This window comes from Peromyscus californicus, unplaced genomic scaffold (genome assembly GCF_007827085.1).
Source record: "Peromyscus californicus insignis strain IS unplaced genomic scaffold, ASM782708v3 Scaffold_2__1_contigs__length_46816999, whole genome shotgun sequence".
In the NCBI taxonomy this organism is placed as follows: domain Eukaryota; kingdom Metazoa; phylum Chordata; class Mammalia; order Rodentia; family Cricetidae; genus Peromyscus; species Peromyscus californicus.
The window spans coordinates 15,914,416-15,929,440 of NW_026294540.1; the positions used below are offsets into that span (position 1 = coordinate 15,914,416).

A 15,025-nucleotide genomic window follows, 5' to 3' on the forward strand; every position below is an offset into this window, starting at 1 on the left:
CCCTGCCTCTTCCCACAGTACACACTCAATGGCAAGAAAGTGGAGGTGGCTGTGAAGCAGGTGATGGCCGGGAGGGCCGTGGAGCACCGGGGGGCCTTCTCCAACCCTGAGACCCTGGACTTGTACCGGAACATCCCTGAGCTGCAGGACTTCTGAGCCAGCGGCTGTCCAGCTGTGCACGTGATGGAACTTAGGGACACTTTAGAGACAGCAGCTGCTCCAGATGGCCCTGGGCGCTGCACATTCCGCGGGCTCGGAAATAGTATTCCTGTTTCGGAGTCACGGGCGGGGACCAGCTCTCCTCTGCTCCAGGATGGGCCTGGCCTTCAGAGACCAGAAGGGCCCATTGAGGCTTGTCTCGGCCCTGCTGCTATAGGTCGGCACACAGCCTTGCAGGTGTGGAGCTGGTGGCGTTTGGTGACGGCATACCGGAGGAGCGATGTGGCCTTCATCCTCTTGAGCCCACTGTCCCATCTCGCTCTATGAAGGTGAAGTCATACCTACATTCCCTGTCCTGAACGGGCCTGGCTTCCTCTCAAGAGCTGGCTGAAGCCAGGGCTCCTGACCCAATGTGCCTGTCACCGCGCAGCTGGCTGTCGGGACCCCTGGGCTGACGGCTCACGTACTGTCTGCCATGGCCAGAACACCATTCTAGGGAATTGTGAGGGACACTCCAGCCAGCCAAGAGCTCGCTGTGCTGTGGCAAGTCCCCTCTGCAGGCAGGTATCCTTGCCCATCTCTGGGTCTTAACAGCACAGTGTTTGAACGGGTCAAATGTTTTAATGTTAGCTGAGGATCTGGTGTCAGGGGCACTTGAATCCCTGGGTGTTTAGCCACCACTTAGGTGTGTGCTAGGATCCCGGAGTCCTTCGGGGATGGAGATGCTGGCCTCAAAGGGAAATGGCCTCATGCTCCCTCTGAATCGTTCCTGGGCTCTTTTTGTTGTGACTGTCCTCTGCACTTGTAAATGGAGTCTCGCGCTTTGGTCGTCAGGACTCGACGGTGCTTCTCATCTAGCGTGTGGAGTATGTCACAAATCCTGGTGATCGTTTTTTTGTATTTTTTTTTTTTTAAACTGAGCACAATGTAAAACCTTTTGAAAATATTCTGAATTTTAAGTCTATAAGGGAAAAGTGCTATGAAGAATTTTATGGAATAAATTGTGCCATGCACACCTGGACACACGCAGTATGCTTGTGTTTCTCTGAGGTGGTTGGACATCCATGGGTGGCTGGCTGTACCAGTGTCGGCTCACTGCTGGGCCCTGGAGTCCTGTGGCCCAGCACAGTTGTATAATGGTGTTCAACAATGGTCCTAGTGTGCGTTAGGTCAGTGTCTAGGCCTCCTCACACCCTGGGCCTCCCTGCCACCCAGGGCTGCCTGGGTACCTGAATCACAGACCAGTTTTATCACCCGAGTTTACCTGTATCGTACCAGCTCGCCACAGACCCCAGCTCAGCCCTGCGTAGCCTTCCCACCACAGAGAGCGGGTGGCAGTACTGATCTCCAGGATGCAGGAAAACGCAGCCCCTCTGTGGACTGGGCCCTGTCATTCCTGGTGCGGCTGTCTCTCTGACCTGCTGCCTGGTGGGATCATCTGGCTTGTTCCCACCGAGCCTTCCCTCCCTGTTCCTGCAGGAAGAGGTAAGTGATGGGGGCCTGGCCTCGTGTGCCTCTGTCCGCAGGAGGATGGCTTTCCCGGAAGGTCAGGCTGCTCAGCCCCACAGGCTGTGCCGCTGGGGAGCTTGGGGAGCTGAGCACTGAGAGGACCTTTTGCAGTTTCCCATGGGTCATTGCAACAGGGGCTTGAAGCACCCGTGGCTCCAGTTGAGAGGTCAGAGCCTGAGGTGGCCCCATCAATGTGCACAGGGCTGGCTGCTGGAGGTTCTGGAAGAGCCCCCCTTCCCGGCCTGGTCCTGTTATTAGGGGTGTCTCCTTTCTTGGCCAGCGCCTCTCTACCATCTCTAAAGCCTTGATGGGCCTGGGTCCCCATTCGTTGCAGCCCCGTGGCCCTGGCCATCACGTGGCCACTGGTTCTCTCCCCTTTACCATCTGCTAGTGAGCATCTGACCCCCCCAGCCCCACATGTCACATTTGCCCCCACAGGTTCCCAGAGGAGGATGGGCCACGGTGGAGGTGGGGACTCTGAGTCAGTCTTCCTGCGTGATTTCTAGGGACCTACACAGTTTCATGTTTCTACCACGGATGTGTCTACGGGCCTTTTCTTTTTGTCCCCCTTTTTATCAGTTTTATTTTTTTATTTTGATGGTATAGGGGATGGAGCTTGGGGCATCGTGTGCTAGGCCAGTGCTATATCACTGAGTTATATGCAAGCCTGTTTTAAAAAGAGACTTATTTTTATTATGTGTATGAATGCTTTGCCTGCATTATGTCTGTGCATCACATGCATGCAGTACCCGTGGAGGCCAGAAGAGGGCATCAAATCCCTTGGCACTGGCATTCAGGATGGTTGTGAGCCACCATGTGGGTGCTGGGAACTAAACTTGGGGTCTTCTGCAGGAGCAGCCGATGCCCTTAACCACTGAGCCAAATTGCCCAGCTGTGCCTCGCTCACCTCTGTGGGAATTCGGGTTCTTGCAAAGGCTGTACACCATAATTCATCGTTTTCTTATTCTGACTCAGCGGGGACTCGGGGTGTGACAATTCTATTAGGCCCGCTTTCCTGCGCGGTTGATCTTGCAAATTGAATTTGGGGGTCAGCACCTCTGCTTGACTTTGATTTCATGACAGCAATCTGGGGAACTGACGGGGTGCCCCATGGTGTACCGTCGAGCTCGGGAGTTCTGGCTAGGCTGCCAGTCCCCTCTTTTCCCACCCGCCTGTCCTCTTGCCGCCTGGTGTCTCAGCTCCCCACATGGAAGGCGGAGGTCTTCTGATGGATGGCTACTGTCACAGTAAATGTTCTGTCTTCAGATCCTGGGTTTATTTTTAGCCAGCCTTCTCGGAGGTGGAGCCACACAAGAGTTCCGGGCTTGACTCTCACCCTGCAGTCTGGGGTGGGACCGGCCAGTACAGTCAGCAATCTCAAGTCCTTGCTAAATGATGTCCCGTTAGATCCCAGGCACACTGGCTGCCTGGACACACAAGCTTTGGAGTCAGGCTATGGCTAGCTGTGTGTGTTTGACACGGGTCTCATGTAGCCCAGGCTGGCTTCTATGTAGCTGAGAGTGATCATGAATTCCTGATCCTCCTGCCTCTATGCTTAGTTTTATACGGCACTGGAGACAGGATTCAGGGCCTTTGCATGCTAGGCAAGAACTCCACCAACCGAGGACCGGGTGGATATCTCTCTCAGTCTCTTGGCTTTTCCAGGATTGTAAGGCGACCTCTGTGGTTCTAGTCATGGAAGCTTCGTTTAAAGCAAGAAGAAGAGGTGAGACATGGTCAGACGTTGGCACTCTTGGGGGTCCCCAGATACTCTCTGGTCCAGAAGTAGATCTGCAGGGGAGTCTGGGAAAATCAGCAATTTGGCTTTCCTACCCTGGATGGATGATGATGAGGAGGGAGCTGGAAAGGTGTCCAGGGTTGGACTTAGCTGTGCATAAATGACGTGGTAAACACCGAGACTGCTCTGGGATAGCTGAGGGTGCCTGGGGAGGGGTCTGACACCCCTGTGACGTGCACACGGCTGGCTGAGCCGCTTCCGGCCCTGCCTGGGCGGCTGCCACCTTCGCCGTGGAGGTGGGCGACATTAAAAAAAAATCGGAAGCTAGTCTTTATGCAAATGCACGCCCCACTTTGTCTTCAGATTTTAATTTTTCTATGACTTATTCCGTTTTCCTCCCCCCCTCCCCTTCCCTGTGGAAGAAATCAAATAACCCAGCAGCCTATCAGAGGAATTTTCCAATCTTTCTGTTTTGTTGAGTGTCATTCCCGGCCAGGACCCCCCCCAGGACCGGGAAATAGCCAGATGCATAGTTCCTGTGATGTGTCGCTTACACATCAAGCTTACCAGCCATTTTATGTCTGTGTGAGTCTGACCACATCCCAGAGAATGCAGGAGGAGCATGAAACAGCTGGGTGGTCAGAGGGAAAACCTGATGGTGGGGAAGGTGCCAGCCATGTGTGACCCGAAGGAAGGGTGCTGTAGGCAGAGGGGACAGTTGGCATAAAGTAGGGGGGGGGCTCTTCTGGGACCAAGATTGGGGTGTAGGTGCCATTTCCCACTGACCACCCACTGGGCTGCATCCTGACCTGGAGGGCTCCTTGGTCCCACTGTCCCCTCCAAGCCATTAGCAGCCGCTGTCTGTTTCCCAGAGTCCTTCCCACTCGCGGCTCCAGGAAGTATCTGGAGTTGTTCTTTTTTTTTTTAAAGATTTATTTATTATGTGTACAGTATTCTGCCTGCATGTGTCCCTGCAGGCCAGAAGAGGGCACCAGATCTCATTACAGGTGGTTGTGAGTCACCATGTGGTTGCTGGGAATTGAACTCAGGACCTCTGGAAGAGCAGTCACTGCTCTTAACCCCTGAGCCATCTCTCCAGTCCTGGAGTTGTTCTTTTTTGGTTTTGATTTTGGAGCTAGGGTCTCAGTGTCTCCACCCCACAGCTTTCCCCAGGCCTCAGCCTCCCAAGGGCTGGGATTCCAGATGTGAGCTGGGGCACCCAGTGACACACACAGTCCAGGATCTTCTGAGGGGGTCACTGGAGCCGCTTTCCTGGTTTTCACCTGGGTCACATGCGGCCACATTGCATCCTGTCCCAGCCCTGAGGGTGAGGGGGCAGGAGTCTGCCGGGTCCAATAATTCTCCCCAGGCATCTCTCTCTCTCTCTCTTCCCCTCCAGCCTCATTAGTTAGGGTGGCTCTCTGACTCTGGGGACAATTCTTCCTGCCCAGAGTCTGCAAAGCCTCTTGGCTGTGCATCTCCCGTGGGCCTCTTTGGTGCTGGCACGGTCCTACCCCAGGGTCTTTGCACTTTCTGCCTCTGCCCCTGGCAGGGCTGCCCCCAGCCTGTGAGGTGAGGCTCTTTCCCTTGCTCTCTGTTAAGACTCACTCCGGCTGGGTGGCGGCGGCGGCGGCGGCGGCGGCGGCGGCGGCGGCGGCGGCGGCGCACACCTTTAATCCCAGCACTTGGAGGCAAAGGCAGGCGGATCTTTGTGAGTTCGAGGCCAGCCTGGGCTACAGAGTGAGTTCCAGAAAAGCCTCCAAAGCTACACAGAGAAACCCTGTCTCAAAAAACCAACCAACCAAACAACCAAACAAAAAGACTCACTCTGATGTCCCCCTTTCAGTCCCTACCCTTGTTTAAGCCACCCCTCCCCATTTACTCTTGACTTTTCTAACCTAATTTTCTTACAGGTTCTTGATCTATGTGTCCGCCTGTCTCCTGCCCAGGGTGCCAGCCTCGCATGCCTAAGGACTTCACTGGGATGCCGGGCGGGTCCCTGGGGCAGAACAGGTGTGTCACCAAGGAGTAAATGGAGACTGAATGAGTGTTTAGGGAAGACCCCCTCGCGCTGAGCCTCATGGCTTCTTCGAAACCTCGGCAGCTGTTATGTAACTGGCTGTCTGCAGCGCTGTCTGCGCCGGCTCCTCAAGTGGTTATATTTGGTGTTTACAGCCTCCTTTTCCCTCCCGTGAGTTCTGTCGAGAGCTTGGGGAACCAAGCTGGGCTGCCGCAGGGAGTTGAGTCTCCTGCTGTGGTCCAGGAAGCCCTGTGGACCTGGAGACACTCGCCTTGGCTGCATCCCAGCAGCCCTGGCTCAGGAGCAGCCCACCTGCCGACGACGTGGGAGGTGAGGCTTGTCCTGCCAATCACAAGAGCGGGAGAAAGCAAGGGTCAGAGTGGAAGAGAGCCAAGGACACTGTGGGCCTAGCTGTGTGTTCTCAATCCACGTGCTTGACATCTCTGAGCCTCGTCATCCTTGCTTGCAGAGCTGGGATGAGTCCAACACCCCTTTGAGGAAGTCACTCAGGGGAGTCACTCCCGGCACAAGGCTGGAACTTTTGAGGTTGCAGGGAAAGCAGGAAGGGAGAACCACCCTGTATATCTTGCAAGGTTCGAGTCCTGGCTTCTGCTGGGCATACTGTGCACTCATATAACAGCAAACCCTCCTTGTGCCCAGCCCACCCTCGGTGGGTTTCTTTTATATCTGTTCACAGAAACAAGAGAGGGATGTGGTGGGTGGGGGGGGCCAGCCCGTGTCACGGGCCTTGGTAACAAAAATGGGTCTTTTCTTCAAACATCTCTTCTCCTTTGTTCTATACTAAATGAGATTTAATTCCAATTGGCCATTCAGAGTAAAGATCCATAGAGTCCGGTAAGATGGCCCAGCAGGTAAAGGAGCTTGCTGACAAACAAGGCTGATGACCTGGGTTCGATCCCCGGGACCTACATGTAGAAAGAGGAAGCTGACTTTAGCAAGTTGTCCTCTGACCTCTGTTCTTGTGCAGTGGCAAGTGTGCACACTCACACAGACACACACAGTCAGTGTAGGGCAAGTGTGCACACACAGACACAATCAATGGAGGGCAAGTGTGCACACTCACCTAGACACACACAGTCAATGTAGGGCAAGTATGTACACTTGCCTTGACACACACAATCAATGTAGGGCAAGCGTGCACACTCACCTAGACACAATCAATGTAGGGCAAGTGTGCACACTTACAAGACACAATCAATGTAGGGCAAGCGTGCACACTCACACAGACACACAGTCAATGGAGGGCAAGTGTGCACACTCACACAGACACAGTCAATGGAGGGCAAGCGTGCACACTCACATAGACACACACAGTCAATGGAGGGCAAGTGTGCACACTCACACAGACACAATCATGTAGGGCAAGCATGCACACTCACCTAGACACACACAATCAATGTAGCTTAAAAACTGAGAAAGAATGAAAGCACTCCTGGCTGAAAACAGCTGTGCTGGAGACTTTCGAGAGAGAGGTGCTGTCTGTGGCCAACGTTGCAGCTTCCTCTGAGGGTGAACTTCCCTCTGTCCTTCCCACTCTGTTTCACGGTGCTCGGCTACTTGACACACTGGCCGATGAGACAGGAATGGACAAGACGCAGGCAATGTGGGAATGGCTGCTGTGCCCGGACCTGCCCCCTGAGGTTTGCTGTGCTATGTTGGGCGGCAGGAGATGCTGGGATCCTGGAGTCCTCACAGCGGCCAGGAATGTCTGGCGGACACCAGCCCAGGGCAGCTGACCATTTACCAGACGGCAGGTGTGTTGTATGATATCTTGTTTGTGTTCTGACAAATAAAGCTTGCCTGGAGATCAGAGGGCCAGCCAGAGCTAGGCACTAGTTAGTTAATCATAGAGGCCAGGCAGTGGTGGCACACACCTTTAATCCCAGCACTTGGGAGGAGGAAGCAGGAAGATCAGGAGTTCAAGGCCACCCTGGGCTACATGAGATTGAACCAGTCTAAAAGAGAAACAGAGCTCACACCTTTAATCCCAGTACTAGGGAGGTGTAGACAAGAATATAAGGCAGTAGAGACAGGATCTCGGCCCCATTCAGTCTGAGGATTCCTAGAGACAGGATTGTGCCCATTCGGTGTGAGATTTCGTAGAGGTAAGAAGTCTCTAGTGGCTGCTGCTCTGCTTCTTTGATCTTTAAGCTTTCACTCGCGATGTCTGACTCTGGGTTTTTGTTGTTAAGACTAATTAGGATCGCGCGTCACAGATGTAAGAACACAAACAAGGCGTTCTCGAAGCCGCGGAGCCGGGATGCTTGTTAGGCAGCTTTGCTGGCTGTCACCGACACAATCAGACACCATCACAGCGCCACACAGAGATCTTGCTCTATGATGAGGCCCCCTTGTCCCGCTTTGCCCCTAACCCTGTAAGTTCAAAGCCATGCCTTGGGCACTGCCCAGTGGGGAATGACCTTGCTTTGTGTGGGCGGACACAGAGGCAGGCCTAGACAGGGAAGCGGCCGTGTGCCACAAAGCTCCATTATTCTTCTTTCAGAGGGAAGTGCCACCCCATGGCCAGGCATCAAAACAGTGGACATGCAGAGGTCTAAGGTGGTGGGGCAGGTGGCTATGGTGAGAACTTACCTTGGGGTGAATCAGGCGTCACTGTGTCCTGGGTGTCCCAGCATGTCTTAAGGAGCTGGGCAACACTGTTCTGACTCACAGATGTCATCCGTCTCTCAAACACGCTGCGGGAGCTCACAAGGGACTCTCCCCAATGGTGGCCACCATCAAGTGGGGCTGTCATTGCCTTGAATGAGTGACCTCCCCACTGCTGTCACAGTCACTGTCTGTCCTCAGAACCTGTGGGGCTCCATGGGCAAAGCTCTTTTCAGATGGGCATGAAGAACAGTTGGGACACACGTAGAGCTGGAGAGGAGAGAGAGTAGTGTAGAAATAATGTACATAGAGCACTCATGTATGAAATTATATTTGTGTGTGTGTGTGTCCAAGTTGGGCCTGGGAGTCAGACCTCTCACCCCAGTACATGGGAGGATGAAGCAGGGGGATGAGGAGTTCCAGCTTGCCTTAGAAAACCCCACCCAAAGAAACCAAACCAAAGTTTTCTTGAGATGGAGGAAGACCACTGAACTATAAGAGAGGCCCTGGGGTGGTCAGGGGTTAACAGAGGGCCTAGTGTGGTCACGCCTTGAGGGAGAGCCTGAGGTTTTTCAGGTCTCTGTTCAAACTCCACCTGTACCATTTGGTTGCTGTGGGGCAAATGAAGCCTCAGTTTCCTCCTTTGCTAAATGAGGTAAAACACTCCATCTAACGGGGCGGGGGTGCGTGGCTGGTCTCACTGGAACATACTATAAACAGCAAGACAGAGTCGGCAGTTTTAGCTCATCGGATATTTGGTGACCCTCTGCCAGATGTGAGCTCCCATGCTCATGGTTTCCCCCTGAAGCTCATGATGGGGACAGGCATGCTGGAAGAACGTACTAGAAAATTCCAGAATGACACTCTTGAGTGCAGGACACACCCTGGGCTGTGACTGTTCTCAGAGTGTTCCCCATGATAACTTGGGGCAGTTGGAGGTCTAGGGTGAAGGCGATGGACTTGGGTGCAGTCTGGACAGAGTCGGATCCTCCCAGGTCCAGAGTCGGCCAATTAGTAGTCCATCCCTGGGCACAGTGACCATCTAATGGTAGGCATGCTGGTGGGCCCCTTTGCTCTGCCTCGGTAGGAATTGTGGGTAGGCAAGGAGACATTTTTCCAGTGCCCTAGAGTGCCCAAGACCCAGGGCCTGGGCTGGCGACCCAGAGGCTTACAGCTCAATGAGAGATCCGGGGACTCACTGTTCTAGGGTTAAGCCAGAGACTCACACCTCCCAGTGCTCATGTTGGAGGCACATTGCTCAGTGCTCTAACCACCAGTGGTCCCGGTACATGGCAGTTGCTGTAATTCCCAGTTTCCATCATCATCATCATCATCATCATCAGGAAGTGTGCCTGCTTATGTTACAGCGCCTGGATGGTTCTCAGGTGCTGGGACCTGTGACAGTGTCATAGCTCTCCTGCCCTAGCATGTTGAGACCCTTGGCCCTTAAGTCTTGGCAGCAATCAGCATCTAATCTGTCCCCTCATGTCATCTATCTTCAGCCTATACTCCACCGTTACGTGCATTCTCTTCCTCTGGCCCTCTGTTTCTGGGGTCACCTCTGTTTCTCCTTGCATCTGCCCCAGATACCGCCTGGAACTCTTCAGCCTCCCTCCTGCCACTGCTGGTGGTGTGGCGGCCACCGCCTCTGCCGCTGTGGTCACTACACAGACAAACGTCCACTCTCTCCTTTTTGTGTGGCTAGCTCGACCACTTCTAATGGTAAATCTCGAAAGTGGGCACGGAGGGGCTGGAGAGATGGCTCAGTAGTTGAATTCTTTCTCTTGGACCAGAGTTTGGTTCCCAGCACCCATGTCAGATGGATCACAACTGCTTGTAACTCCAGCTCCTGGGGATTGGGCACCCCCTTCTGGCCTCTGTGGCTACTGCACTCATGTGCACATGCATACACAAATCTTTAAAAAGAGAAAACCCTGAGCACCAGGGAAGGTCTAATAGCTGTCAATGAGGGAGTATAATCACCCGGACCCCAACATCTTAGCCTATTTTAAGGAAAACACTAAAGGGGGCATTTGCAATAAAGGTTCATGATCAACATCAAGAGTGATTTATTTGTGTTCAGTAGGCTCTGCTCTTGGCCACACGCCCTCAAGGAGACTTTTGTGCCATTTTATCATCACTGTGACCTTACTTCTTGCCAATAGTTCCTGCTCTTCTACTGCTGAGAAGAACCTTTGAGTGAACCTTGAAGATTTTGAGTCACGGCACCAGCTGGACCTGAGGCCACAGACCCTGCAAGCCCCCGAGTTCTTACTCACTCAGGGGTTGGTCATTATGAATATGGCATTGCTGAGCCCCATGGTTCAGGGGGAAACTCACAGCTTCCTCTTGGCTAAATGTAGTGATAAGATGAGCCATTTGTTTACAGCTGGGTTCTCTCCGAAGATCACGTGGGACCACAGGTGTCCAGCACTTTTCTTCCTTCCACAGACAATCCCAAGGTCTCCCTACCCTGCTCTGGACTAAAGACTGCTTCCTGAATCACCCAGGGCTGTGGGCTCCTCACACCCTAGAAGTTAATCCGCACGAATCCTGGTGTGACACTAACTACCCTCTCATTTCCCCACAGGAAGTACTCCTGAATAAAGAAGAAGAGAGAATAAATAGAATTTATGAGGGATAAAAATTATTTAAAATGCATATAGGCAGATGTGGTCAAGAGAAAGGGCATGCAGATGAGAGAAGTCCGTGGTGTCCTGAGGGGCCAGTCCCCATGTGCAGACAGAAGGATGCTAGATTTCTCCAAAGGGGCTAGATTCAAACACTGTGAGAGGGGCTGGCAAGGTACTCAGCGCACATTCTTAGTCTATTCCGGGTTGTGGGTAGACCTCCAGCACCAAGACAGCAGCAGCAGCAGCAGCAGCAGCAGCAGCAGCAGAGAGATGGCTCAGAGGTTAAAAGCCCTGTAACAGTCTGTAACCTGAGCTCCGCGGGATTTGATGCCCCTTCTGGCCTTTGTGGGTACTGCATACATGTAGTGTACATACAGACATAGTCATACACATAAAATAAATCATTATAAAAAAATGAAAAATATTAGATGATGACATTGCAGGTGTTAATAATGTGCAAATTTCATTGTAAACATCTTGATACTTACTGATTTGGAGTGGATAATAAGTTAATACCCATTGTGGGAATCTTTAGTGATGGAGCTGGGGAAGTACTCCACCATTAAAGGTTGAGGCTACAACCAGAACTTCAAGGAAGCAGAGGAGCCACATCCGGAGCTGTGAAGTAGTGAAGAGGCCACTGGCCACCACCACTAGTGGGTAGGAATTTGAATGTGCACATCTTTACGGGCTTGTATTGGGCAGCCCCTGAGTTGTTTTGATGCTTTGCCCCACAGTGTGGGTTTGAAGCTGCACCCTGAAGCCTGGCCCCCCACAGATACATCCTGAGGACTGACCATGCATCACTGCACCCTGAGGATTGACCACGCATAAGTAAAACAGCTTAGACAGGACTTTCCTTTTCTCCATTTTCCTTCCTCCTTTCGCGAGTGCTTGTGTGTGTGTGTGTGTGTATGTGTGTGTGCCTGCATTTACACACACAGAGGCTGAAGCAGGAGACCAAGTGTCTGCCATCACTTTCCTTACTGCCTTAAGGCAGGATCTCTCGTGAATGAGAAGCCCCCTGTTTTGGGCTAGGCTAGCTAGCTGTCTCTGCCCCACAATGCGAAGGTTAGAGGCATCTGTAGCCACATCTGGCTTTTACAGGGGTGCCGGAGATTCAGACTCAATGCTTCATGGCTGCACGGCAATGCTCTCACCCGCTGAGCCGTCTCTCCACCCTCACCCCTTTCTTCTTTCCCTTCCCCCTCTCCCTCTGCAATGCTGAGGGTGGAACACACCCATACTGAGCCACACTCCAGCCCCAAGCCATTGCCTTTCCCCAGTGAAATGCTGCAGGTGGTCTGCCCTTTTGCCTCAGGGAAACTGATGAAGAAGAGGCTCTGAATAGAATAGACAACTCTGCAAGAAGCAAGGGGGGCGGGAAGCAATGCTTGTAGGCAGACTTTTCTGTCCCACCAGCCGCTCCCCAAATAACCACACAGAGACTTAATATTATAAATGCTCAGCCAACCGCTTAGGCTTGTTTTTAGCTAGCTCTCATAAATTAATCCATTTCTAGTAACTATGTGCTGCCCCGAGGTTTGTTTACCTCATCTATGTGCTTCCCATCCTTCTCACTCTGCATCTCATGGTGTTTCCCCTCGACTCCACCTTTCTTCCTCCCATCATTCTTTCTGCCCCCCAAATCCTGCCTAACCATCGGCCAATCAGCTTTTTATTAACAGTGAGAGCAACACATCTTCACAGTGTACAGAAGGATGATTCCACAGCAAATGCTATCACATGATGCCCTCACTGGGGGGGGGGGGGGTTTGAGGGGTGGATACAGAGTGCAGGGAAAAGGGTATAAGTACACACCAAGACACTCCAACTTGGGCTCAAGGTTTTGCTTTCTCAGTATCCATGTCTTGAGTCTCTGTCGGGAACATGTGATTTGGAAAACTACTTCATCCTCAAAAATTCAGCATAACAGAAGAAGCAATTTGTGTTTTGTTTCTCTTCTCCCTTTTGACGTACGTTCTGAGTTGTTGGGCTGGGTGTTAAGTACTCCCGACTAACTGTCCATTCAGGGCTCTCGTCGAACCTGCCTCTATCATCCAGGCTGCTTTTGGCTGCAAGTCATGGACGCCTGCCCGGATGGCGGAGTTGAAGTACCGCTGTGCACCATCTCAGAGGACGTCTGTGTCTACAGCTCTGCTGTAGACGACACCGTGGTTAAGAGGTCAGAATCTGTCTTTTTTTTTCTGCCACCTGAAGCTGGTGGTGGACGCTGTCATCCGTGGTTACCTGAGCCCTTCCCATCACACCCAAACTCAACAAGGTGTCAAGAAGGACCTTTGCCTCTCGTTCAGTGAAACCCTTTCTGCCTTTTCTTTAGTTTACATTTGGGTGGTTGAGGCAAGGTCTGCAGATATCTGAAAGGCTGCTGAAGTGAACCCAACCTCGTGGTCCAGGTGGGCGATGTGAGGCTCTGTGGATTTTGACACTTTGAGTGTGTGTGTGTGTGTGTGTGTGTGTGTTCTGGCCTTGCTCATGACGATCAGCCTCATTCTCTTTCTAGTACATCTTAAAATTGTTCTCAAGTTCCAACCATGGGGTGCCTTCACTGCTGACTCTTTTAAATTGTTATTTGAAAGTCAGTATTTTATGTATATAAGTTTTATCTACAATGTAGGTCTGTGATTCACATGTGTAGTACCCACAGCGACCAGTAGAGGGCATTGGATCCCTTAGAACTGGAGCTACAGATAGTTGTGAATGGGAATTGAACCTGAGTTCTTGGGAAGGACAGCACTGTTCTCAACTTCTGAACCATCTCTCCAGGCCCCTGACCGACTCTTTCTTATACACCTTCTGCCCTGCTGCTGAGCAGTGGAAGGGCTACAAGGCATTTCCTTTTTTTTTTTTTTCAGAGCTCAGGACCAAACCCAGGGCCTTGCGCTTGCTAGGCAAGCGCTCTACCACTGAGCTAAATCCCCAACCCCTGGCATTTCCTTCTTAAGCACCTCACCCCCACTAGCCAGGTCTTTGTGTGTGTGTGTGTGTGGGGGCACATTACTCTCTTATGTGGCCTTTACATGGACTCCAATCCCTTCTGAATGTATGTGGTAGCTCACACCTTTAACTCCAGCACTTGGGAGGCAGAGGCAAGTGGATGTCTATGAGATTGAGGTTAGCCTGGTCTACATAGTGTGTTCCGGGTGAGGTAGGACTACACGGTGAGACAATGTTTCAATTTTTTAAAAAAGCTATTACTGTTTTGACTATGAATTGGGGGGTGGGGGTGGTTGATATGTACCACTGCATGTGTACAGCAGTCAGTTCTCTCCTTCCAGTGTGGATTCCAGGCATTGAAGTCAGACATATGGGGCCAGCCCCTTTTCCTGCTGAACTTCCTTGCCTTCCCTTCTTCAGGGCTCAATTCACAGGCTTATGGGGGTTTCCGCCACCTCGTTAACCTGCTGTTCTGACCCCGAGTTTCCCTCCTTTCTATTTTCCTTCTTTCCTTCCCTGGATAGTCGCTGGGGTTCCCTGTGGCAAGCCTGGTACATAGGTCTAGCCAGGTCCCCAGCTGTTGGGGATGGACAGAAGGTGGTATTCCCATAGGGAGAGCCAGAGTGATAACAGTGCTCTGTAGAATAAAACCCAGGAAGGAGGCTGGGGATGTGGCTCAGTGGCCTAACATGCACAAAGCCCTGGGTTCGATCCAGAGCACCGCATACAACTATGGGTGTAAGGCTGCCATTCCAGAACTCTAGGCGGAGAAGGCAGCAGGGTCAGGAATCTGAGGCTTTGAACACCTCAGAAAAAGAAAAGAGGGCCCTTCTCTCCATCTTGTGTCGGACGTCTTGAAATACCCGACTCTTAGCGCATTCCTGATTCCTGTTATTTAAGTTAGATGGTCTTCTATTTCGGGAGCCCCTCCGCCCCCAGCATTCTCGGTTCCCGGGGCGAGAGCCTGCGCCGCCTGGAGAGGCAGTGCCAGCTGTGGCCACAAGATGGCAATGTTACTCTTTGACCGCAGCCCAGCGGCACCTGGGCGGCGCTTTAGAGGCGAAGCCCGGGAGGGAGGATCGGGAGAGGACAGCCACCTGCTAGGTAGGGGTGGCCTGAGCTCTACACCTCAGGACCAGGCTAACTCTCCCTCCCCACACCACAGAACCAGGGGGGAGGGTCATTTCTGGCCTCAGCTTCTCCAGGTGTGCACAGAACCTTGGGGGGGGGGGGGCTGCCTGGTTCCCAGATCATCAGGCTGGAGCTGAGACTGGGGGGCGGGTTTGAGGTTGGGTAGGGATGAGAAGATGAATTTGCTGAGGGAGCAATGGGGCCTTCTGGTTATACTGTCAGCTCCTCAGCCTTTCTGGGCCCTTTATT

At 52.5% G+C, this 15,025-nt stretch overlaps 1 protein-coding gene across 1 annotated transcript in view; it reads left to right on the top strand.

The window, feature by feature from the left end:
- Aacs (acetoacetyl-CoA synthetase) overlaps positions 1–1,180 on the top strand; it is a 37,678-nt gene extending 36,498 nt beyond the window's left edge. The window contains exon 18 of the mRNA XM_052755485.1: positions 19–1,180. Within this exon, the coding sequence (XP_052611445.1) occupies positions 19–156 (138 nt within the window). The 3' untranslated portion in view covers positions 157–1,180. The remainder of the gene's footprint in view (positions 1–18) is intronic.
- The last annotated feature ends 13,845 nt before the right edge of the window (positions 1,181–15,025 follow it).